Here is a 25,587-nt window from a genome sequence, read left to right on the forward strand (position 1 = left end):
TCACAATGGCTTAAAGAAGAAAGAGCAGCTGATTATTATTGTCAAAAAGTTCAGTGTTTCTCTGTGAAAAATCTGTTTCTTTTGGCTGCAGTTCATTCCACTGAATAAAAACGTTTTTCTTTTTCTCATTCATTTGAACTTTTGGCACTTACACTGCAGTTCATTGGCCAGCTTTTGGTGGCTGCCCTGCTCTCTGCAGCTCTTATTGTTGGGTAGTTCAGGTCTTATTATTTCACACGAGCCAATATTAATGGCTGTGACTGTTCCTGGTGCTCACACAGACATCTATCAAGTAGATAAGCCCCTAATTCTGTGAATATCTCCTCTCCCAATCAATGGGTTTTGTTAAAACAGGATTATACAGTGAAATGAATTGAAGGAGATTGTATAGTGAGCAGCTAAAATTAGTACTAAGGGAGTTGCAGAGCCCCGTGGGTCAGGAATGAGCCATGGCCCAGCTGGTGACAGCAAACTTGCCCTTCACCTGCCTCTAGGAAAGGACAAGAGCTGAGCATATCTGGGAAACTATTCATCTTCTCTGAAACTTGCACCTTGGCTCTGCTGCAAAGAGCAAACCATTGTACAGCCCTACAGCAAATTAAAGGAGGTGTTTCCAAGTAAATTAGGAAAACAATTTGTTTCCAAGAAAGAGATGAATTACAACTTAATTAAAACAACATAAGGAGGGTGGAGAAGGAAGGATGAATTCAGATCAGTCCTTGCAGCACCTTGAAAGATGACATCCAGGTGTCATACAGCAGCAGCACAAGAATTTCCATCAGTCATTCCCGGGGGGCACAGCTCTCCTCAGGTAGATGGTTTCACAAATATATACCTTTTTACCACAGCATAGAGAAATCACTCACTGCAAAGTCAGCTTGTACTTAGAGACAAGAAGGGACAGAGATTGAATGGGAACACAGCAGCAGTCAGCTCCTGGGAGATGGGAAGTGGCAGCAGAGGGAACAGGACGTGCCCCCAGCGTGGCATGGAAGGCACCCCTGACCCCCAGCCCAGCAGCCAAGGGGGTGTCTGAGCACACTGTCCGTGCTGGAGGCAGGCAGTGCTCTTGGGAAGGGGATAAAGGCAAGGAGAGTGTTACCCTTCAGCAGTGTGCAGTCTTTCGAAGAACTTGTTTACCAACTGCTTTTCAATAGCAAAGAACACTCAGTAATTAACAACCCAATTTTATGGCCGACAAAAAAAGAGAGTAACAACCAGCTTTCCTTGTTCTGCACTTCTCCAGTGAGGAAAGGCTGAGAGAATTGTGTTTGTGGAAAAGAAAAGCCTTTCTTTTGGGGCCTTCAGGAAGGTACTGGAAAGAAGGCTGTAGAGGGACTGTGGACAAAGGCACATAGTGACAGGACAAGGAGGAATGGATTAAAACTGAAAGAGAGTAGGTTTAGATGGGATATTGGGAAGAAATTCTTCCCTGTGAGGGTGGGGAGGTCCTGACACAGGTTGCCCAGAGATGCCCCATCCCTGTGGGTGTTCAAGGCGAGGTTGGATGGAGCTTGGAGCAACCTGGGCTAGTGGAAGGTGTCCCTGCCCATGGCAGGGGGTGGAACTGGATCACCTTTCAGGTCCCTTCGAACCAAAACCATTCTGTGATTCTGTGATCTCCTTTAAATCTCATTGCAGCAAAATGACTCAAACATCACCAGGACATTCTTGCTGCTGGATGCACTTTAAATAAAACCAGCAAGGTTCCCCAGATATTACCTCATATTTCCCTGGGATCCCAAAGCCAGAGCATTAAAATAATGAAATAAAAAATTATGAGAGCAGAACCAGCTTCCTGATGGGAAAGAATAAATCACTGTCTGTACCTTTCTCTTGTGACTGACCCAGGGCTCAGGTCTAAATAGCAAAGCCTCTGAGTGTGTTCCCAGGAGAGGCTCAACCAGCTCCTAATTACATGTGCTAGAAGTGGGTGGTAACTTTACTAGGAGCTGGTAACTGAGCTGTCTGCCCACGGGACTGGAGCAATTTCCATCTCAGTCTCACTTTCTAATGCTGGATTCTGGGAAGAGAGCCTAGTCCTCGAGTGCTTTTTGTTGTGATTCGAGCACTGCTGATTTGAATGCTCCTTAGGGTCTGATACTCTGGGAAAAGCCTGTTTTCCTTTCCCATTTCCAGCCAGTGTCCAGCTGCTGTTGGGCTTGGACAGGTCAGTAAGGCTGGGTCAGTAAAGGTGCTCCCACAGGCTTTGTTTCCTCTCTGCTTTAGCTCCCTGCCTTATTCCCAAGAAACATGGTGTTTTCCCACATACCTCCTCAGCTGAGAAGAATATACTGAATCCTTTGTGTTCGCCCTTCCACTCCCAAACCCAACAGTGTTTTTTTTAATGTAGATTACTGTGTTATATTTGGAGGTAGAGCACCAGCCCCACTCCTCAGAAAGCTTTCCTGTTTTCTGTTCTCACCCTGCCATTCCTCCGTCCCACTCTGCCACACCACATCCTGCTCTGCCCCTTCCAAAGCTCTGCTTGCCTCTGTGTCTGTGTGAAGCACAGAATTCCTCTCTGGATCTGTAAAACCTCATTGCTGTGTGTTGCTGAGCTGTCCTTCGGTTCTGTGCTGTGTTTGTGAAGGGGTGTCATGGTTTGACAGCCCCAAAATCTAATTCCCTCTTGTCTCAGTGTGGTCTGTTCCCAGTGCTGGGGTGGATTGCTCTGACTGGATCTAGTTTTCAAACCCTGTGAGCACGTAAATACTGCTCTGCTTCCACGAATTTCAAGGATATTTCCTGAGGGTGACCATCCAGCTGACGCCTCTTTGCAGTGCTCCTTTGCCTTTTCCTGTCACAAGCTGTGGAAAATACTCTGAGCCAGACACTGTTACACATTCAAAACCTTGTGATTCGGTTCATGCAATATTTTGATCACCTGTTTTGAGTGCTGGGCTGTGGCAGAGGTAAGGACAGTCCCAAGGGAGAGCCTGGAAGCTTTCCAGGCTGGTGATTTCTGTTGCCTGGATCCAGTGCAGATGTTGTACAGAGCTGCTGTGACCTTTCTGCTGCTGAGCCGTGGCCCTGCAGAGCCCTCCAGGGCTGAGCAGCCCTTCCTCCCCCCCTGTGCAGCTGAACCAAACTGCCCCTGCAGCCAAGGCACAGCAGAGAAATTTATTGACTGCCTCTGGAATTAGGCAATTCTCTTAATTGTCTTCATTTTCCAGGGCTCTGTCATTCTTTCCCCGCACCACTGGTGGCACAGCTATTTCTGTGCCAGCATGAGCTGCTTGGGGAAAAAAAAAAAAAGCTAAAAATTGAACAGCAAATCAATCCAAGACAAGGACAGATACCTCTGGAACATAATTGCATTCAGATATCCTGGGGAGCCCTTACAAGTCCCTTTCCAGCTCCTACAGCTCTTTTCCCTCTTGTGGCTTTGCTCTGAGGAACCTCTATTAAGCAACAAGACATTGCTAAACAGTGCCAGCAGTGAGTAAAAGGATTTCTTTTTTTTTCCATGATTTTCCTCCCCAATGCTCTCCAGCCACACCAAACTCCAAAGCAAGAATTTTTGCATTACTTTTTTTTATTTCTAAGGGTCAAAATGGTGGGGGTGGCTCTGCTTTTCTCACCTACAAAGCACATTAAAGAGCACGAGGATGTTAGTGGGTTCTTTTATTTAGTTGTGGGATTTTTTTCCTTTTCTTTGCAGCCTGGATGTTCATCCCTGTGCCATTTCCCACAATGAACTCGGGGTCTGAACTTGGATGTGTTTTAAGTAAATGAGGTGAGAGTCAGTAATTGTGAGTTGTTGTCTACACAGAGCTCCTAGACAAGAAAGTCACCCAATAGTTTTAATACATTGAACTCATGACACTCAGTATACACATACTGTGTTATTTACATATCCATATCCATAATTACTTGAAGTCTGTGGTATCACAAATGCATTCAAAACTGTTATATTTCTGCTTCAATCTCTCTTTGGTTAGAAAAAAAAATGAGTAACTTCCATAAACAGGATTTATTGTCTGTTTTCAGCGAGGTGGTTGTAGCACAGTTGTGATCCCCCAAAAATACAGTGCTAGAGTATAGTACACATTTTGTAAAAAAACCCAATATCTGGGGGTGAACAGTCCTCTGGCAGTTTTGGGATCCCATCCAGCATTTTCAGATTTGGCAAACTGGAGAACACACTTAAAAGAGAGACAAAAGAAAAATGCAAATTGAGGTAAATAACCTTGGGAAATGCTGAGAACAAAATAGACACTGCTAAAAAACAAACAGTGGATTCAAACACATCTAAAATGGATTTGTGTTGTTGGAAATTTTCATTTGCCATTTGTTGCAGAATTTACCTGATAAAAAGCTAATTAGAAATTCTCAGGTTTCACTCTGTTGCACAAGTTTTATATCCTTGGACTGAGTGAAGCACTTCAAGTATCTGCCTTCCAACACTGGCAGTGAAAGTAATACCAGAATAATACCAAATAACACCAGTATTTAATTGCCTTAAAACTGGCAGGAATGGGAGAAGAAACACAATTAGTAATTATTAAAAAGTGCTTTTCTGCTTTTGTTCTCCTGGACCCTTTGATATGCAAATAAAATATGAAATCCATCATTTTAAATTTGCTTTTTGCTGATATCTGCCTCCCTACCTTTAAAAAGCATAAGCATCACCATCCCACTGCCAAGGGGATGCCTGGAAGACTAAAGGAAAAACAAACTGGAAACCCAGAAAGGTTTTCACTAAATGTTTTCTTTTAAACTTCTCCTGGCTTTTATTCCCCTTCCAGGATGAGGTGGGAAGAGATGTATCCCATCCTAGACATGCTGTGAGGTTTGTCTTTAAAATATCAACAGTGCCTTCTGCAGATGGCTGACATGACTGTGTATAATGAGGAAAAACACCCAACCACACAGATTTCTGGAGAGTGAAGCTTAAAATAAATGATCTTCTCCTAAATTCTTTATCTTTGTATTTAAATTTCCATTGCCAGTGCCTGAGGGAGCTCTGTTAAGTCTACGTTGCAACACGACCTACACTGAGTGGGGTGTTCAAGGCAGAGCATCTTCCCCAGCCCTGCCAGGAACGGGAGACACTCCAGAAAAAAATCAAATGAAGGGAACTCAATTTTCTCCTGCTTTTGCTCCCATCTTTCAAGACATCCTCCTGATTCCATCTCTGACATGTAATGCAATTTTAGACTCCCTGCAGAACACACGAGGGATGCAATGAGACTGAAGAGAGTTTGAGTAATAGGTAGTTTCTATTAATAAAAGGAAATCTAATTTGTCTGCCCCACTCACTGTCTCTAAACTTGATCCATGGACTTAGTTCAGTTCCAGAACAGCCAGTCATGTGATTAGAAAGCCTCCTAGGCAGCTTCTGAATATTTTGGGGCTTTTATCAGATACTGGCTCACCAGCCCACGGTCCTGGAGCAATTTGGATAGTTGAAACTAGCGGAAAATAAAAAGATTCTTCTAGAAAGCTTGTTGTATTTGAGATCCTATTCCTTTTAAGCTGTCTCACAAACATTTCTTTGTGTTTATCAACTTTTGTTAGCTGTTAGACTTACAGTTGTCTGTATTTTTCTTGGAACTCACAGGGATTCCTCTTGAGAATGAGGGATTCGAGCGGAGTGTGTCTGAAATCTGATATTCCACTTAGTGTCACAATGTTATTTTCAGCCAGAGATAAGTGCTGAATCTGAGGGATCTTTGGCAGCTGTTTGAAGGATCTAAAGTGGTTTTTATTGACATTTAATTCTCTGCATCTGTAAAGTATAAATTGTATGCCATCACTATCACATCTGTGACAGAATATACCTGTAAGCCAACACAGGGGGGGATTTTATACACTAGTTTTACATTTGTGCCATTTTTGCCTACCCATGACATGAAGATCAGATCCCTACACTTTAAACCCTCAGTTTGCTTTATATTGCACATCACTATTCCAGTTCTCAGTATCACAACTCTCCACACACTCACACATAGAGCAGCAGATGGATTGTAAAATACAGTTGTCGTGGTCATGCTTGGCCTCTGCTTGGCTTCTGTTCCACCATCTCTTCATGGAGATTCCTTCAGTGTGCAACAGCTTTCTTTTTTTGGCACAAATCTCCCTGAATTTCACAAGACTCATTAATTATTCCCCAAAAGTAAAGGGGTCATCATCTGATCTCCTCACTGAGTATTTTCAGCTTGGGATGACATGAACTCAGAACTACAATATACTGATAGATTTTCAATACAGTACTTCCCAAAAAAAAGCATATTTGGCAGTTCTCAAGAGTCTGCTCCAGCTATTACATAAGTAAGTAATAATTTTGGTTTCTATGATATTGCATAAAAATAGAAATAGGACATTTTGTCTACCTTGGCAACCTTATGGCACTGAGGTCTGTCAAAGAATTGTCCACCAACCAAAGCTTTTCCACACGAATTAACCTTCGGAGAATCCTCTTGAAGTTTTCCACCTGGTAAACATCACCCAGGTCCTGGAATGAAAGGTTCAGCTCCTGGGAAGGGAAAAATAAGATAAATCACTCACTTTTTTCTTTTTTTTCCTTGCTTTCTAATAACTATTCATTAAATATTTTTAACCCCAGAATTAGTTAAAAGGTTTTATCTATTTTATGATGCTGCTCTTATAACAATTGGTGGTGCCAGTTGCCAAATTCACCTCAGAGCCGTAGTGATGGACTCCATAATTCTTTGGAAGTAATGAAAGAAATCATCCTTTAAACATGAATTTTATTGTCCCACTCTTTGAGTAGGGAGGTCAGAGTGTGTGCACTGGGTGGGGAAAGCAGGACTAAGTGGTTGTAGCTTATTGGTTTGGCTTCTAAACTCATCTGAAACAAAAGTGTTGTCCATCAGCCAGATATTAATGCTGATAGAATCACCATGGAACGGTGTGGGTTGGAAGGGACCTTAAAGATCATCCAGTTCCCACCCCTGCTGTGGGCAGGGACACCTTCCACTAGGTCAGGTTGTTCAAATCAAACCCTGTCACAACACAGGATTTTAATCTTCTGGGTCACAACCTAAATAACATTATATTCCAGCCCTTCTTCCCTTGTAAAACCCTTCTGGTTTACAATATCATGGTGCCAACCTGAGCTTTAAACCTGCTCGCTGCAGGGAGCAGCCAGCACGTTATTATTTGGTTTATTTACAACTAGAGTACAAAATGTTAATGAGAAAGTTTTACAGCACAGTTTTCCCAGTTCTCTTGCAGCCTCTTCTCCCATTTCTCTGTGTCAGTTACTTGTTTTCTTTTTTTCAAAGTATGTTCTTCTCTCCTGAAAAACAGCTCTTCTTCTGGGGGCCCTGGTCAGAGAAAAAGATTTATGAAGGTGGATGTGATATGGAACTGGCGCTTAGTTACCTGCTGAAAGATTATATATGTGTCTGGGAAGAGATCTGTAATGAAGAAATATATATAATATTCCAGGTGTGTAGGTTTCCAGGCTTCTAAAATATAAATTAATGTGAAGATGTTTCTACCATTTCCTGGCCCATAATTCAACAAGCAGTCTGAGGGCCTGATGATTTGGTACATGGTTGCTAAATGACAGTTCTTCAACAGGCCAGAATAAAATAAAGCTATTTCTAAACGCATGTTCAAAAGGACCTGAGCTCTAAAATCCTGTTTCTATAAGTTCTTTCACATGCTCTGAGTTAGCCTTTAATTGTTCTGAGAAAGGAAGGTGTTTGCAACTTCCACTGACAACAATGGGGTCAATGACTGTACTCAAAACCTCATTTGTATTAAGACACACACTGAACACTTAAATTCTTAAGGTTTGCTGAAATGTCTAGAGCTGTGGACATCTTCAAACTCCTAACTAAAGCAAGGACAGGGTGGAAATTTTCCACTGTTTAGTCCCAAACATGCAAATAGTGGATTTTGAAATCCATCTTTCATTCTCTGTTCTTGAATGTGTCTGCAGATTGTAATGGAGCCAATTCAGCCTTAAAACACAATATATGTGCCACTGTTTGCAGGACTGGATTTCCCTCTTGCTTTCTTGTTTGGCATATGGCTATTGCATTCTGAGCAACATTTAAATGTTGATGAACTTTTGAGAGAAGTAATCAACACCATATTAATACTAAATATTTTCAATTTACTGTTCTGTTTGAAATTACAAAGGATAATTTTTTAGTGATTAAAAAAAAAGCACATGTGTACAACATGGGATAAAATCCTGCCCTTTTTCAGGAGAATGGCAAACTTCACGATTTCAGGTCATAACATTTAGGCATGTAGGTTTTGAGTAAATAGAGTTGAGGCTTAAATGTGAACTTGTCTTTTTGATCTTCACCTTCTCTCACTCGGGGACAACGGAGCTGATTTCCTCGAACATCGTGTTCCTCTATGTCACACCAGCCAAGGTACTTGAAGGAGTCAGAAGGAAGCTTAAAAAAAAAAGCAAAATAAAGACATAAAAGAATCAGTAAAAGTTCTTCAGTTCCTGACATTGTATTTTCTCGTATTTCTGGCCTTATTGCAGTAGAAATCTCTCCAGTTAGAGCCACGTCCAGAAGCTGGTACATGCTGTGAGAATTCACAGTTCAGAGCAGTTTGCCACAGCTCATTGCAGTTTACTTCTACAATTTGGCTCAAATATTGGAGAAGCCTTTCCAGGGCTTATTATCCCCTTGCCCAACACCTCCAGTTTGGTGCACAGTGCTCAGAGGCCGAGTCAAACCCCTTTCCCCAGCTGACACCACAGCACAGAATCTTATTTATAATCTGCCCCGGCTTCAGAAGGTAAGAGGAGGTGACAGGATCAGCCCCAAAGCTGAGGGAGAGATTTCTGCCTCAGCTATTCTTTGTCATGTCTCTCCTCTATAAACCTGTGCTCAGGCTGGTAAAGCCAAACACTTACTGGGGAAGGCAGCCCAGAGTCACAGTTTGGCCTGATGATTCCTCTGCCTTGTGACAAACCCGGTGGGATTGGGTGTGTGTCCCTCAGGATGGGGCAGCAGGATGGATAGGATTTGCTGAACTTTTCATTGCTTGTAGTCAGACCTGAGGAACTGAGAGAGATGTTAAACCAGTGTTGATTCTGTTCAGAGAAGTGCAAATTGTTTTATAATTACAGAGAATACCGAGTAGCACGGGGTAGGACTTGGCACCAGACAACAGCCACATGGTCCTCAGGTCAAACCATAGACAATCCCCTCAGCTCTCACCTGAGCAGTGTGTAGATACACAGAGGCTTTCAGAGATGAGATCAAACATCAGAATGAGGAATTTTCTGACAGTTTGTTAGAAAAATTAATCTTGGAGAAAATGAAGGACTGAACTGGTTCAGCAGCGTGATGTGTCCCCTTCTACCCTGCACAGCCCTGCTTGGATGGATCCTGGTTGGATGAAAAGATACCTCAATTATTTATTTTAATCCCTTGTATATGTATTTTAATTTGCTATTTTACTAATATTATACCAGTATATTTATTTTAATCTCTTGAATACGTTTCAGGGGAATCTCAAGGATCCAGAGAAAAGCTGAACTTAGTCCAATAGAGTCTTCAAACCATAGAATCAGTAAGGTTGGAAAAGACCTCCAAAATCATCAAGCCCAACCTTCAACTTGAAGTGATGTGTTTTTGTGCTTTGCTACTCCATTGCCTCAGAACATTTCCAAAAGCCCATTTTATATACCCTAAATGATGCAATTCCTCCAACTGTGCTTCAGAGGGACTGAAGAATTTGCAGACTGGCAGCTTTTACCATGGAATCCTTGAAAAAAAAAAATGATTTAATTGAGTAAGTGTGTGCACACAGCACTGTAATTTGACTTTCACTGTACAGGCTGGGTGAGCTCTTGCCAGAAAGTATCAGCTGTCAGTGAGTATTGTTAGAACAACTCTAGTCAGGAATGGAGATAAAAATGCAGCTTTGAAATGGTTTGGGGAGCAAGGCAAAGAAAGTTTCCTACTGAGAGTAACAGACAAACTAAATAGAACATCAGTTAAAAGGTGCAATTACAGGTTATTGGAGAGATGTGCTGTTGACCTTACTATGATTTTTTTTCCCAGTATTCCATCTTTGCTGGCTTTGGCCCAAAAGTGCTCCCAGGCTCTGACACACAGATCTCCTCCTCCCTTTGTGCTTTATGGTGGTTTTTAATGGGATCAAACCGGCCCCAATAAACCACAGGTGACTTCAGGGAAGCTGAGTGAGCTCAGCATTTGGGAAATCAAACAGCTATTTACTGGTTTTTGAAGTCACCTCGAGGCCATTTTCATGTGTGTGTGTCACAGAGCAGCAGGTGTTCCCACGCACAGCAGCCCTGTGAAAAGAGGGTTTATGTTGGGTCAATATTAAAAAAAAAACCCAAGAGGAAATAAAAAAGTGCTGGGAATCCTTGTTTAGCCCTATCTTGGTATTTGCTCTGCTTCTGCTTCCTTGTATGTTAAATGAGGTCACACCAAAGAAATGTGGAGAAATTCTTTTATATTTAAGAAAAAGGTCTGTTATTTTTCTCAGTTTAGCAGCGACTTTTTAGGATGTATTCAAATGACTATTTATAACTGCAAGACTTTTCAAAGCCTACCTTCTTCTCAGCCAGATACCTCCTCCTCTGCTGAGACAGGAATATACATTCCCAGTGCCTCGAAATGTGGGATAAAACATTTTAGCTGAACCATTTCACACGATACCTATTCTGATCTCCTGGCAGAAACCCACTCACAAAATTCTGTATCATGACAGAAAATAAAACCTAAAAGTCCAGAACCAATATCTGATAGATTTGACTTCTCCAATCAGGTGGGGAGTGAGATTTCCATGGGAAAGAGTGACAGAGGGAAACATTTTTCATCTCAAAACTCCCTGAGTTTAATAAGCACCAGCTGGACCCCGACGTTCCGTCACAGGAGATTTTTCTGGAGCAGCAAGTGCCACGCTGCTTTTCTCTCCCTTGCTTTGTTTTCCTCCCTATTTTGCTGCAAAAATTGATGCAAAAGAAATGGCAATGAACGAGGCAGGATGCAATTCCAAGCAATTACAGATCACACAATACATGAAAGGAACAAAATTTCCTGCCTTGATTGTGAGGCCCTTCGGCTGGATATGAATCTCCAATGACACCTCTGGGAGCTGCACACTAGATTATGTCAAGCATTAAGGGAAAAAAAATTAGATTCATGATGTCTGTCCAGGCTGAGTCATTTCCTCTCACTTCGCCTGCAGTGAGAAATTGGTGGTTATCATAAATCATGGACCTAAATTCTTATGAGAGAAGAATTAATTTCACTAATGGAAACCCTCTGTGGCAATAGCATTCCTCCAGTCTCTCTCTTTTTGGGGTGGGGAAGCTGTATCTATGATGTATTTTAAGTAGAGATACTTGACTATATTTTAAGAATTCTATGAAAGAAGACTTGAAAGGAAACTTAAAATGATAATGGGGTAAAAAAATCCTGTATGTGACCAACTTCTAATTTCTGAGGGTGGCTCTCAGTCAGGTTCCTACCACAGCTACACCTTTGCCACTGATATCAAATCCAGGTACAAAATTTCAGAGTACACCAGTCAAAATCAAGCATCTAAACCCTCCATCTGGTTCGAGTATGATTTCCCCCACCTAACTGGAGTTGCCAGGCTGGAAATCCAGGCTTAGAAAATTTTTTTGTCTCTCTCTCCAGTCAGTGGAGATGAGTGGGAATGTCCAGATATTCACTGACTCAACCCAGCCTCGATGCTTTTTACTTTCAGCTGGAATGACTCACCACCCACAGGATCCCACAGGCTTCCCTGAGAGTAGGCACAACTTCAGGGCATCTAAAGTTTGATGAGGAGGATGCCACCCCAAGTTTTGAAATAGAAGGACTCCTGATCCCTTCAAAAAAGCTCAGGGGAAACTTTCTGTTCCATGTAGCAGCACTGAAAGATATAAACCAGCCATCCCATCTAAATAATTAAACAAACAAGCAAAAATTTGTACTAAACAAGTCTTAAGCACCACCTTGAAGTCTGGAGCTGGCTGGAGGTAAGTGAAAGTACTCATGACTAACCTCATGTATTTTGTGTATTCTGCTCAGTGGAAGCCCCAGTGGGGAATTAAGGGGCTGAAATGTTTTGCAAACTGGCAGGAACGAGGACAGAACAGCTCCTGCATTTTTCAGAACACGACTGATGAGACATGAGGCCATATCTTGGCAAATCATGCACTGCCACAGAGCTCCCTGATCAAAGTCCCACTTTATCAAGATGTCAGTGTCAGTTGTGACACCGTGAAATGCTTCTCCTCCCACTGACCACATTTTTACAGACTCCAAAATGCTCTAAGTTTCCTTAATGCAGTGCAAGTACATTTGAGCCCGGCTGACTTTATGGGTAGAATACATTAAAAGCTCCTGAAATACTTTGAAGAGCTGTAGCTGAGCTACTTCTGAAACTACGGCGGGGAAAGATATTCTGAGGGAAAAGCCGAGTGAAAAATCCCTCCTGTGTATATTTTAGACACTCAGCTGCTAAGAAAGGACTGTCAGACAAAAGATTCCTTTCTCTTGATAAAATGGCAGCCTCGATAAACAAACATCTGAGGCTCTACAGCATCAGGTCCAGCTTTGCCTCAGAAAATGGAAAGCTCAGTGGAAGAGGAGGAAAGATAAAGAAGGTTATAAGCAAACTCTTGCAGCTGGGATTTGAAAGGCTTTCAGTCCTAGTGTTTTCAGCAGTTCTGGAGTCTGGTCCAGCTTCCCACAGTCTTATTCCCAGCTGCTTTTCATAAATCAGCAGCCTCGAGCAGGCTTAGCTTTCACTGAACGATGTCTACTTTCCCCCTAGATCTGAAATGCTCTTGATAAAAGATCTGGGAACAAGCAGTAGGGCTATTCATACTAACTCTTCACATATCCAGAGCCAGAATTCCTGTGGTGCTCCCTACAGCTTCACATCCCACCAAATCACAGCCCATATCTGATGGAAAGGTCCCTGCTCCCATGTGGTTGATCTCAGTGAAGTCTGGTCAGGTTGGTACTTTACAGCAAAGTGCTCCAAGTTCTTTCAGCCCTGCTACAGTGGAAGTGAAAAACGTGGACCATTCTAAAGGAACCGAACCACACATGTTTTAAGATCACTTTTCAGAAAAAGCAAAATAAAACCAAACCTGAGAAACTAAGAAAAAGGTGATAAATCCTCCCAAAGCAATGAGTTCTCGTCACTAGGTCAGAGCTGCTGATTTTGCAAAGGCTCCAAGAAGCTGGTTCTGGGTCTGCCCAAACCACTTGCACAAGGAGCTGTTTGCTCACAGGATACAAACACCCCATTATTTATGCTGTCCCAGTCAGTGGCACAAGCCAAAGTCCATCCACATAAATGAACTGGAGGGTTAACTTACAAACACAAATCCTGGAGGTATTTTAAAGGCATCAAACTCACAATTTGGGCTGTCCTTAGTTCCAAATGCACCCAATTTACTGCTCAGGAGCAGCTTTGCTTGTATGCAAACATTTATTATGAGAACTCTCTGAACTTAGAAGAGTCGAGGATGTGGACACTGTTTCCATGCTCTATTACCTTTCAATTATTTTTATAGGAGTTTTATGAGACATTATGCAACATTTTGAAGCAGCTCTTTTGAGCATAATTTAGTGACAAACACACCTGTAAGTTATGGCTACAATGCACCCTTGCTGTCAGCTGTAGCATCAATTATCTTGCTTTATGCAACATAAAATCGCCCCCCACAAGACATAATTAACATAATTAGGCCCTATCACCATAATTATACATACCTAGAATATTAACTAACATTTTCTTCGTGGACACAAATTCCACATCTCAATCCATGTGCCTTTCACACATTTTTTTGCAACAAATTAGGCATTTCTGATGGGACAGCTTCTGTCTTTCAGCAAAAGATGGCACCAAGAAAAAAAAAAATCCCCCATTCAAATTCCTGGTTTTGCTGCACAACAACCTCCATTAGCAATACAGGCTGGTACATTCTAAAAAGACACTCAATCCTGTAACACTATCTTTGTTGTCAAAGCATGTCAAGCGGTGCAATGACTACAGGACCGGCTCTCCTTTCACCCTCCTACCTTTCAGACATGTCTCGCTGGTGCACAAAATCCTCACATCTTGCACAAGGCTGTTTGTCTACAGCCAAAGCTTATCTTCCCATCTCTGCCCCTGCATAGGGAGGGAGTTCTACAGCCTCTGGAGAGGGGTAACCTGCAAGGATCCTGGCTGGGGCTGGATGGATCCACTGTCTCCAAGGAAACGCTGTCACCTCGCAACGCAGTCACGTTAGGAGCTATTGTTACCAATCTCTTAAGTACATCAAACAAATTCCTGGGCTGCTGGAGCTGGTATCAATGAACTATCTTTCCAGAAGGTGCCTAAAGATAGGTTGGTGATACCTGTAGCAAGATATGTGATCATCCGGATGAATCTCTGGTCTGCTCACTCCGGCGGCTTCGCTTTCCTGAATCGCTTTCACAGTTTTGCCCACTTGAAGTTAATATTCTCTTTGCCTAAAAGACTTCCTGCTTCATTAATGGCTTGTTAAATGCCTTATTAATTTATCAAAGAACTTTGGATGAAAAGCAACTACTTAAAGAGCCTCGTGTTTTATGTAATGTTCGTGAAAGTTCTTTATGGGCACCTCTTCACTCTGTTGAGGGTTCTTGCCTTGTTTGAACGTGCTCAGCCATTTCAGAAACAACCTTCCAGGCTTCTTTCTTCGAGTTTGCAGCTGAGAACGAAAACAAGAGACTCTTCTCTTGGTGGGAACCAACAGGTCAGTTTTGTGTCTGTTTTTATCTTGTATTTTTCTTAAAACATTGAAGCTGTAGGTTCTCAGAGCCAGTCTGGTGAAGCTATTCCCTTGAAAACGTGTTTGGTGTGATGTTTGTTTGGCTCACCCAGACAAAGTGCAGATGCTGGCAGGGTGCCACTGATGGAATTGCAGCCCAGTGTTGTTCTGGGCACTGGTTAGCTCCTGCTGAAGTTTACAGATGGCTTTTAAACTCCAGCAGCTGTTACGGGAACCAGGTTTCGGTGTAAGGTTATAATGGAGCACTCAATCACGCCCTATTGATCGGCATCTCCCACACCACGGGCACAGCTCCTGCCTCACTTGAGCTCCTGGGCTCAGCACTGAAAGAAGAGGGATAAATAAGTTAAAATCAATGTGGAAAAAAGTACACAATCTGCTCTGCCCGGGGATATTCATCTGGAAATACCATATAGTCAAACCCTCGGTGGTTCTGACTTCCTACTTTTCAATTTCTTCACAGAAGACTTATTCCTTGTTCTCCCTTTCCCTCATATTTCCCTTTTTCTCTTCTTGGTTGTTACAAAGGCTGATCAATAAAAGATTTTTCTGTGCAGAAAGGCCTGTGCTTTCCCCAACAGTGACTGGAGGCTCCAAAACATTCCCTTAGAAATTCTGCTGGCAAACTTTGCCACACCAGTAAAGTAGAGGAGAATAATGGTTATTAGAAACTTTCAGCTCCTGTGCAAAGGTATTTTGTGGCTCCAAATGTTGAATTGACAGATGGTTATGTGAAATTTAACAAAGTAGTCATTCCACACAGATTTCATTAAAATTTTATGTGGTAAGAGCTGAGTTTATTACAGAGTGGGCAGAGAATGGAGTATTAGGGATTCATCAGGTCACTTGAATGTATCTTTTCTCTGCCTGCTAAGAATAAAAAAAAATTAATATCTAAATCAAACAAGACTGTAGTTTGGGGCCTTTCTACTTACCATTTTTCCTCTCTGTACAAAATGAAAGGTATTGGTCCCCATCACGGCCTAATGGGCTTCAGATCTTCTGTGGCAAATGCAATCCTCATAAAGCCCATGAAAAATTATCTCTGTGCTATTTCAGAGAAATGACATATTTTACATGGTGGCGGCCTTTCCATTATAAACACTATTTTTCAGATCTTTACAACCTGCCCATAAAAATGTGCTTCTGACAAGAAATGCAGCAGCACGCCCCAACTCTGCAAGAAAGAGCTTTTTTCCCACTTTATCCAATTTTGACCAGTAATTTTGTCTCTGAAATGGCTGAGCAGGCCAAATCCAGGGTGGGCATCGGTCTCAACCACGTGTCTCTCACATCTGCATTGGATCAGATGCTTCCCTGCATGTCCTGCAGGTGCATGAAATATGTATGAACTGGCCAGAATAGGGCTCATCCTGAGGTCTGACTAATGACAGGAACAATTCCAATTATTCTGACTGCTGGAGGCCACAAGAGGCCCTGTTGTTCTGGGCACCACAGAAAGCCAGGAAAACAGAGTTTGCTCCAGAGGGTTTGTGCTTTAATTGAACAGAGCAGACAGACAAAGAGTAGGAAGAAAGGAAATAATATTATCCCGCCTCCTTTTATGCAGAAATAACTGAAATGCTCAGACCATGAAATCCTGGCACTGTGGCAATAGCCAGCAAAAATTCTGTTCCTGTGACCAGGGTCAGCATTCCCACAGCATTCACAGAGCCTGGCCTTGTTAAGACCAGACTACATGAACAGTCTGGCTTTAAAGTCTGCATTTAAACAGCTGAGTTTCTCTGAGCTGACATTTCCCTAATCATCATTAAAGAACACTTAAAAATCACTTCTGGATGATAACATTTTTTCTGAATCAGAGATGCAGCAGCTTGTAAAAATTAGTTTGTTGGTGCAATTTCGTGTTCTTTACGTAAAACACTTGATTTGCTTAGGTGATATCAAACCATTAAGTAAAATCAGATCTAAAAGCTTAACAACATTTTAGCAGCAGCAGAAAGTGAATTTCTCCGTTGATCTTACCTGGTTTGACCATATCCAGGAATCCGTGGTATTGGAGTTGGATGAATCAGTTAGAGAGAGAATTTCTTTGACTATTTCTTTAGTATGATCTGCATGGACAGTCACAGGAAGCACTGGAAAAGGAACACAGTATTAAATGCACAGATGCTCGTCTGTGCCTGGGCAGAGAAGCAGGCACAACTTGCACAAACCAAGTGGACATTTTGCTGAGTTACCCAGGCAACACATTTCTTTCTGTCCTGCCCATTCAGGATTCCACTCAACTATTCGACTTGGAGAGCATTCCCAGGGAAAAGCCAAGTACAACAGGATAAAGCCTTGGAGAGAAGGAGAGCAGAGTTAGTGAAACTTGTCATCAGGGTCACCAGACAAAAAGGAATCAACAACAAGGCACATAAATTATTGAAGTGAAAACTATATATGTCTGGTTTTCCAAGGTGTTACAAACCCAGGGATTCCAAGAGGGTTGGAGGGGCTGTAACCAAGCAACAAGTACTGAAATTTGGTTCTCTCTTCTGGAAAAACAGCAGGCTTGCAAGTCATAGTGACAACGTCTGGCACTAAAAACTGAACCTTTCCTTGATTTTATAGTCTTTGGATCAAGCCAGAAGAAGAGATGTTTATGGAACAGGGAACGGAATTTTTATTTGGTTTAGGAGAGACATATTTCAGTATCAAATCTGAATTTTCTAACCAAATGTAGGTCAACAATTTCTGGATGAGTTGGAATTTATGTGACACTACAGAAAGATCACTTATAAGTAATGTTTTGAGATTTTTTTTTTAAATTTCTTTTCAAAAAAATGTTGAGCATAACTTTCCTTTTCTTGCATTTGGCAACTTGAAAGAGAAAACCTAACCATATCCCATATCCCACTGCAGTGGGTGGCAGGCAGCACCCCTGTGGATTAACATGCAATAATGATTTCTCCCATTCTATACCTTGTTGAGATTTATTTTCCCTTTTACCTTAAAACATGGCTTTTTATATTGAATGAATTCATTGCATCCTAATGCACAGATGCACATAAGGTCATGCTCTAACCTTGTACCCTCACAAGTAATGCCACTGAATTCAGCTGGAGCAGAATCCAACCTGTGTGTGCACATGGAAAAATCCCAAAGGTACCTGCCAGGTGCCTGCCAGACTTCTCACAAGAGGGTGAGCTGAGTGTTCCTTCACTCAAGTCATGGTTTGGAGCTCCCTGAAAATCATAGACAAAGTCTCATCCATTTTAATGAGTTTGTTGTCAGTCTCCACTTGCCCAGGTGCCATTTCTGTCTAACCCCCAAAATTTAAAACACCTCATCCAAAGCTGCCAAAACAAACAAGATCAGGCATTTGATGGAGAACTCTGGTATGAGGTCAGCCTCATTTCCTCCATCCACATCCTCATTAGGAATCTCATGTTTCATCTTTTCACGACTTAATTGTTAGCAATTCCCAATGGAATACAACATTCATTAAGTGCTTCCTAATTTATCAAACATAGGTTTCATCAGGTAATTTTAATCATATGAAAATCATTCTAAATTCATTTTGATGCACAATTTCCTGTTGAAGCCTTGTGAGCCTCCTTTTCCCCTGTGGTGTTGGAAGCAGCATCTCTGGTTATTCTCCTCTCTAACTTCCATCATTGCAGATGCCACAATATTTCCACAATTTTTTGCATTTATTTATGAAACTGCTGCCAACTGCTGAAGAATTATGTTTCCTCTCTTTGTGGAGAATTGATGACCTGAATTACATTGAAAAAATTGTTTCACTTCATCCATCAAAACCCTCCCTTCCCGAAACTCAGATCTTGCAAATATGGGAATACTTGGGAGTCACCAGAGCACTTCTTTGTTAAAGTGGCTTTACCAAGTTGTCATATGTCAGATATTTGAGAGAAATAAGCATAATCTCTTTAAGTATGGAACAGGAAAACTACTCCATTGCTGGGCCAAGGTGGTAAAAACGACCCAGCTCTAAATAAGCTAAGAAAGGAGGGAAAGAACAGGAAAACATGGAAAAGCAATGCAGTTGAATGATAAACATAATTCAGTTGTTTAAAATTCAGAGATGCCTGTCCCCATTCCAATCAAAGAAGGAACTGAGAGCTCTGAATGTGTATTTACAGGCAGAACTCGTTCCTGACATCTCTGATTTTTTTGTCCCTATTCTTTCCCCGGCTCTTATTGCCAAAAAAAATTAGGTTCGAATGAATGCGTTGTTATTCACTGTCTGCAAGGATAATAAAGATGTTCTCTGGCTGAGAGCAGAAAGCAGGGCCTCCTGTGATCATGAGGAAAAGAAGAGAGAAGCATTATGAGGAGAATCAACTGTTTTTATAAAGGTGTTGTGTTCATGCAGCTTTTGTCAGGAAATCCAAATAATTTGCTCCCACTTGCTTTCATTTGGAAAAAACGGCAGCCTTGTGTTACATAAAAAAAAGGAGAAAGAGCCTTGTTTCTCTCCAGTGCTTCTTTTATAGGAAGGAGACAGACACACTGTGGCTGTCCACAATTGCTGCATGGAAAGTTAGGAACAGGCACAGCCTGCCAAGAGAAATTAAATGTAATGAAAATGTTTCTGCTCAAAGTCAGAGACTGCATTTGCTGTATCACAGTCTGGGTGTTCTGAGGGCTGGAGGATGTTCTCCTTCCAGCAGTACTGGGGGCACTGAAGGATTCTTGGGGCTGATTTCCCTTTGCTTTGTCCCTCAGCTGAGGGTTTGTACCCCCTGCTCAGCCTCAGCACATGGGGATTTCTGAGCAACAGGCATTTTGTATTCACAAAGCCCAGCTATAAATATTTATTTTAAATCAGGTCTCCTGAGCTCAGTAGAGGAGGGATTCTGGACTCACATATATTCAAAACACAAGAAGACCTCAAAGTATCTTCATGTGGATGATTTGCCTTCCCCTTACTCTCCACGACACTGTCTTTCCACCCAAGTTCTGGCACTGCAGGACCCCAGAGGTGCTGGTGGGACTTCCCAGAGCCTGTGTTTGTAATTCCCGGTGTGGGCAGGGCTCCATCCATATGCATTAGTTCTTCCTGCCACAGGATCCCTTTCAATCAGGGCCCAGGGAAGGTGATCCACTGACTGCAAATGGAATCACTTTATCTGGTGCCTCGCTCTGCTTTAGCTGTTTTCATCCAAAATCCCTCCTGAGAGACAAAGCTGGATTTCTCAGAGGGTCATTCCCCACCTCACACTTTTATCTTAACAGAGATGAGGTGATAGAAGCAGCAGCTTTTCTTTCAGGAAAAAAAAAGAGTAAAACCTATACTATTGAGATCCATCCTGACCTTTGGGCTTCAAAGAGGCTCTAAGTCCAGTGCTGACCTACAGGGGCTATAAAGGTGCTGTTAAACTGCTTTATGTCACTGTATTCTCCAGTCACAGACCTGCCAGGCCCCTGAATAAAAACATTAACTATTCCATCTTTCAGCTGCTCCCCTTTGCTGCCAGATCCATGCTGTATTCCAGCAGCTGGGAAATGAGAATTTTCTTTTCTCCTTGCCTTGCACTGGGAGAAGAAGAAAGCCCTGTTTTCAGCAGCAAACGTGCTGATGTTGCTTCTTCAGGCAAACAAAACTTACTGAAAAGCAACAAGGTGTAACTCCCTTGATTGAGGCAGAATATTCCTGCTGATACCTGTTCTTTAATGTCTTCTTTCAAACCTCATATTTTCTGCAGCTGAGTTGTGAGAGATGAGCAGCTGAGCTTCAGTGGTGTTCCTCCTCATTTTGCATGCTGCCTTCGCTGTTTTGGAGAGCTGCTGAATACAAAATGAAGCTGCAAGACTGTGTTTGCTCTACAGCCAGCAAGGCATGAAGCAGTTCTTTCTCCAGCTGTGGAGTACAGCCAGAATATTGCTCACAGTGTCGCTGGAGCTGTGACTCAGTGTGTGACATTTAGTATTCCATTGTGTGACACCAGATGATTAATGCTCACAGCAAAACACGAGCTGGTTTAAATAAACAAAATTAAATGTATTTCTATGATTATAGAAATCATGTGTTACATCTCTGAGGGAACATCAGCTGCTGCTCCCAAATGCTTCAGATCTGTTGGCTTGTTTTTAAACGCTGTGATTGTTCGCTGGATTTTCCTACTGCATAAATCCATTGGCACTTGGGCCCAACAAGGCCAGTCAGGGATTTGGCCTGGGGTTTGGGACACAGCAGGCTGCTGCACATCAGCCTCAATCTTGTTTCATGGTCAGCAATTTACAGCATCGTATTGTTCCAGCTCGGCCTTAGAGAGACATCACGAGACATAAAAGGGCAGGACCTCAGCCCGGTGCCAAACCAGTGGGATTCTCCCAACCCTGTCACCAGGGCACCAGACCAACTGGCCCTGCTGGTCACTCACCAGGAGGGTTGTCTTTTCTGTTCCAGCAGAGCTGTTTTCTGTGCAATGAGTCGCTTGGGACACAGCCCAACGTGTGGAACAGAGCCCAGTTCTGAGTCTGGTGTGTGTTCTGAGATCGAGAACAGGAATAAATACTGATTTTATACTTCTCTACCAACTGTGTTGGGGAAAAACGAGCCTTAACTGCTGTGTCTGACCAGGTTCAGGTAGTGCTAGAGCAGCTGAAGGCACCAGCAGCATTACTGCCATGACACACAAAAGCACAACACTGTCACAGAGACCCCTCAGTTTAGACCCCTTTAGTTTAGACCCCTCAGATTGTCTTCAGGTGTGTGTGCTCAGCGTGAACACACCTGCAAAATTAATAATCCCCAAGCTCTATTAAAGAAAAAAAGGCTTTGTACAGAAACTCTCCAAAAAATAAGCAGGGCTTTGGAGCACTGAAGGAGATGGAAATGTAAAAACACCCTTCCCACTTGAAACCCTTTCTCTGTGGAGTCATCAGGATGCATTTCCTGGGGAAACAGCAGAGACTTTGATCTGCCTTTTTCTTGAATGCTGCTCAGATTATCATGCTTGCCATGAAGGGTGCAAAATGGGCTGCCAGCTGGTTAATGGCCCTTCTGAAAAACAGCCCTCTCTGTTGCTTTTTGGGAGTCACTTGTCATGGAACTATCATAACATAATCTCTGTGCTCTCGTCGGCCATGGGAGGGAGCATATTTTAAGCAGGTGGTTATCAAGGCTAAGAGAGCCTGAATTAACTTCTCTTGAAGATACTTCTTAGTGCACTGCCAATAAATCTACTAGAGAGTTGTTCTATCTGCAAAATACGTGCCAAGCAATACAGAGGCAGCAGATCAGGAATGAGTTCTGCCAGCTCCTCGTGTGGGGGGGTCGTGGCTCCTCTTCAGGGCCCTCCTGGTGAGCTTTGCCACTGCCCCTCGTGTTAAACACTGATATCCTTTGATTTCCCTGGGGTTCTCTGCCTTCATCTATCTCCTATTAACTTTGTGAATCCCCTGTGCAATGGTTGGAGGCAGAGGAATTTGCTGCCATTGGTTTCAAGAGGCTGGAATTCATCATTTAACTCCAGGGACTGAGAGAGAGGAGCTTAGCCAAGCTGGTGACTGAGAAAGGGAGGGGGCAAACAACCTTTTTTATTCCCTTGCAGGCATCCTGCACTAAGGAAAAGTCCTGCAGCCTCTAAATCAAGAGGCATAGAGTGGCTTCATTATTTTGTACTGCATTATCTTGTGGTTTCATGCAGCAATAGGTTAGGTTTTGCTTACTTATAAGAGTAAAATAATAACAGGATTTGTGATTCTTGTAGCATATCCACATTTAATAAGTGCATGTGCACACACACCAAATACAACTTTACAAGTTCTCCATCTTGCATGCTTATAGTCTTCACCTTTTTTTTTTTTGTAGAAACATTGGGATTAGAAACTCATTTCATATTTTCAGGTAAGAGGCCTCAAGTAATTTTTGCAAATGGGGCAAAAATTGAGTTCTTACTAATCCCACAGAATCACAGGCATGTCAGTTCCCACCCAGCTCTTTGAACTCAGGCTTCAGGGCACAGCCTGAGAGAAACCTCATGTGGTCCAAAACTGCCTGCAACTAATGGCAATCCTTTTATGATGGGCTGCAAAGGGATTTGGAACAGGCTTCAGGTGACTCTGACTAAATTTAGCTTCTTCTGATGATACTCTTTGCTATGGGTGTTTTGGACAGTGCATGATTTTGTTTGCTTGATTTAAACATTTAAGGTTATGGAATTAGACATCCCCTAATTTCTGCTCTGCCTATCTTGATGCATCATCAGTGAAGAGGAAGAGCTGGCAGCATCCTCAGCTTTTGTAAGGGTTTGATCCAAGGCTGTTTTACTCATGATTCCAAGCTCTCTGTCCCACACATTATGATTCAAAAGCTCAGTAATTAACAGGTCACCTCCTCAGAACACTCTGTTCCATATGTGTATACACACTGAACTTGGAATGACACCGGAAAATACATGAATTAAAATCCCTCAAGGTTACCCTGTTCAGCTTGCACCCCATGAAACTGCAGCAGGAAGAGTAGTTCTGAAATATTGGGATGATTCACAAATAACTTCTGATCAAAAAACTGATGTGAACCTATAAACTGGAGAAACCTGCATTTACCAAGTCCATTGATAATGACAAAAAGCCTCAAATAAACAGACTTTTTGTGTCACACTGTTGGTGACCAGTGAGATTTGACATTGTCCAGACCATGATCCTTACAGGTTTCAGGGCAAGATGGATTTCTCCATGTCTTTTATTTCTTATCACGTTCTGACATATTTTATTCACTCTGCTCAGGCACTGCTATCACAGTTACCACCTGTAAGGATTCCAGCTTGGGTTTAAAACACAGCTCTTAACAAATACCTGTAAATAGAGCAAAAATATTAAACTATGACTGGGTCTAAACTCTTTTGGTAGCAGAATACTTGAAAGAATGGCTGAAGCTCATCTTTTTCCAAGGGCAATTCCAATCCCCTAATGAGAACACTGATCCAGATTTCCTCTGTATGTTTTTCCTCCCTTCCTTAAAAGCACTTCTACACAAACACAGAATTCTTTTTCTGTAGGAATTTTCTGTAGGAATTTTCTGTAGGAGTTTTCCACCAGCTTTTGCAAAAGATCACTCTTCCATAGGGAAGATGTGTGTTTATGAGAGAAAGGTAGTAAACCAACTTGTAATCAGTAGAGAACAGGTCATATCCAAATCATCCCTCCTGTTGTGACTCAGTGTGGCTGGAAAGATAAAAACTCAGGCAGTGGGTTAAATTCCTGAGCTGCAGGAACAATTTCAATTCTTTCCTCAACCAGGTCCTGGTAGACCTAGAATTTTACAAGCACTATCTGTATCTTGGATGATACATTTATCTTTCCCACCTTTCTCCATTACCTGCCTGCCAGAGTGACGGAATAAGCCTGATATCCTTCATTACCTCACAGCCTTGACTATTGCACTGTGCTATTGTCCATAAACTGCAATTCCAACTGCATTTTGAGTACATTACTTTTGTCTATCTTTTCATTCAGTTTTTACCTACTGCCTAGAGCAACTGGTCCATGATGGGTTTCTAACTAGTGCTGTAAAAATGAAAAATATTCCTGTGGATGTGGTTGTAAGGCAGTGCTATGTAAAAAGAATGTCATGTGAGGGTACTGGAAGAGGGGGGTGACAGATACATCGTGTTAATGAGTTGCAAAATACCAACTGTGTGCACTGAGAGTGGTTCCTCATGTGTAACTTTGTTTTCCAGCCCTCATCCAGCGCCAGCTGGAAGCCAAAGAACCCGGTGAACAGTGAACAGAGGTCCCAGTGAGCAGCTGGAGTCTCCCTTCTGCCTGGACCCCTGTGGCTGTGGCAGCTTGATCCAAACCCCTTGGAGACCACGGACAGTTTTACAAACTAAATTAATCTACAGTTTCTCACCAGCTGTGCCAGCAGATGCAGAGCAGCTCACAAGGGAAGTCAACTCAGTTCTTGCTGGTATTATCTGAGTTATCAAGGTACTGGTTTCCTCCTCCCTGGCACTGGGTTTTGGGGGTAACTCATCCATCTCTTTCTAATCCAAGTATTTCCATTTTCCACCGCAGGGACAAAAGCAAAGATTGCCCAATTCAAGGGACAGAAACAACTCAAGAACGAGCTTGTAAACACTTTTTGAGAAGGCCTTGTTGCTACTTTAAGGAAATCCTTGTAGGAACATTATTTGCCTCTGGCTCAGGAAGAGGGAACACCTGCCAGGGAATCTGCTCCTGCAGAAATTCCAGTGACACTGTGTGAGGCAGCAAGGGAGGGGGGGAATTTAAGAGCCACAACAAAAGAGAACAACAGAATAATAGGAGCAGTATATCAATGACTTCAACCCCAGTTATTTCTCTCTTGTAGAAAAGAAATTATATGTCCTGTTGCAGCAGTGACTCCAAAGTAACCCCAGCACGGCTCTGGGGCTGTTCATGGAGACAGGCTGGAAGAACAACCTATTTCTGTTATCTCCCCACACCCCCAGCACACAATGCATCCTGCAGGCCAGGAGCTGGATAAGAATTCTCCTGGGAGCAATGAGCTTCATCCAGCAATCCATCATCAAAGATCCAGAGCAAAGTTTGCAACACCAAGTATTTTGGGGTTTGTTCCCCCCATCCCCAAATATTAATCTCAGAACCTGGGTCTATGACCCAAACTCATTGATTGTACAACATCTCCATACACTTAAGTCCCACTCAGGCTGCTCAGCTTTCCAGCACTCCCACAGGATTACTGTCAAGAGGAAAGTCCTTCTTAGCTCCTTAGGATAGAGTGACATCTTGTGGTTTCTTCTTTTGTCCACCATTGACAAATAAAAATTAGCCAAAAAAGCTTTGCCTAAGTTTGGTTTTGTTTGTTTCTGGTATAAACTCCAACACGTTATTTGTTTGAG

The 25,587-nt window shown here is 42.4% G+C and overlaps 1 protein-coding gene and 1 long non-coding RNA gene across 6 annotated transcripts; one reads left to right on the forward strand and one right to left on the reverse strand.

Annotated features, from left to right (window-relative positions):
• Positions 1-3,484: 3,484 nt before the first annotated feature.
• LOC113968885 lies at positions 3,485-14,559 on the reverse strand. 5 transcript variants are annotated; one of them, XR_003534667.1, is made up of 8 exons: positions 14,352-14,559; positions 8,861-9,003; positions 8,294-8,387; positions 7,177-7,295; positions 6,339-6,481; positions 5,537-5,734; positions 3,877-4,148; positions 3,485-3,780 (listed from the first exon to the last, which is right to left on the reverse strand). XR_003534667.1 is itself a non-coding variant. In XM_027685864.1 (7 exons), exons 1-7 carry the CDS (start codon positions 14,371-14,373, stop codon positions 4,037-4,039), a joined length of 831 nt encoding a protein of 276 aa, XP_027541665.1. In that variant the 5' UTR covers positions 14,374-14,559; the 3' UTR covers positions 3,794-4,036. The 5 variants fall into 5 exon arrangements, 4 of the variants coding, with proteins under 4 accessions (XP_027541665.1, XP_027541666.1, XP_027541667.1 ...); XM_027685864.1 differs by lacking the exon at positions 3,485-3,780 and having other exon boundaries at positions 3,794-4,148; XM_027685865.1 differs by lacking the exon at positions 3,485-3,780 and having other exon boundaries at positions 3,794-4,148; positions 8,861-9,011; positions 14,031-14,559.
• A 68-nt stretch (positions 14,560-14,627) lies between these two features.
• Positions 14,628-25,199, forward strand: LOC113968888. Its single transcript, XR_003534668.1, has 4 exons — positions 14,628-14,731; positions 22,554-22,589; positions 24,424-24,673; positions 24,761-25,199. It is a non-coding gene; the product is annotated as an uncharacterized LOC113968888 (long non-coding RNA).
• The last annotated feature ends 388 nt before the right edge of the window (positions 25,200-25,587 follow it).

The sequence above is a fragment of the Neopelma chrysocephalum genome, unplaced genomic scaffold, assembly GCF_003984885.1.
Source record: "Neopelma chrysocephalum unplaced genomic scaffold, ASM398488v2 Primary Assembly neopelma1_69, whole genome shotgun sequence".
NCBI classification, from domain to species: domain Eukaryota; kingdom Metazoa; phylum Chordata; class Aves; order Passeriformes; family Pipridae; genus Neopelma; species Neopelma chrysocephalum.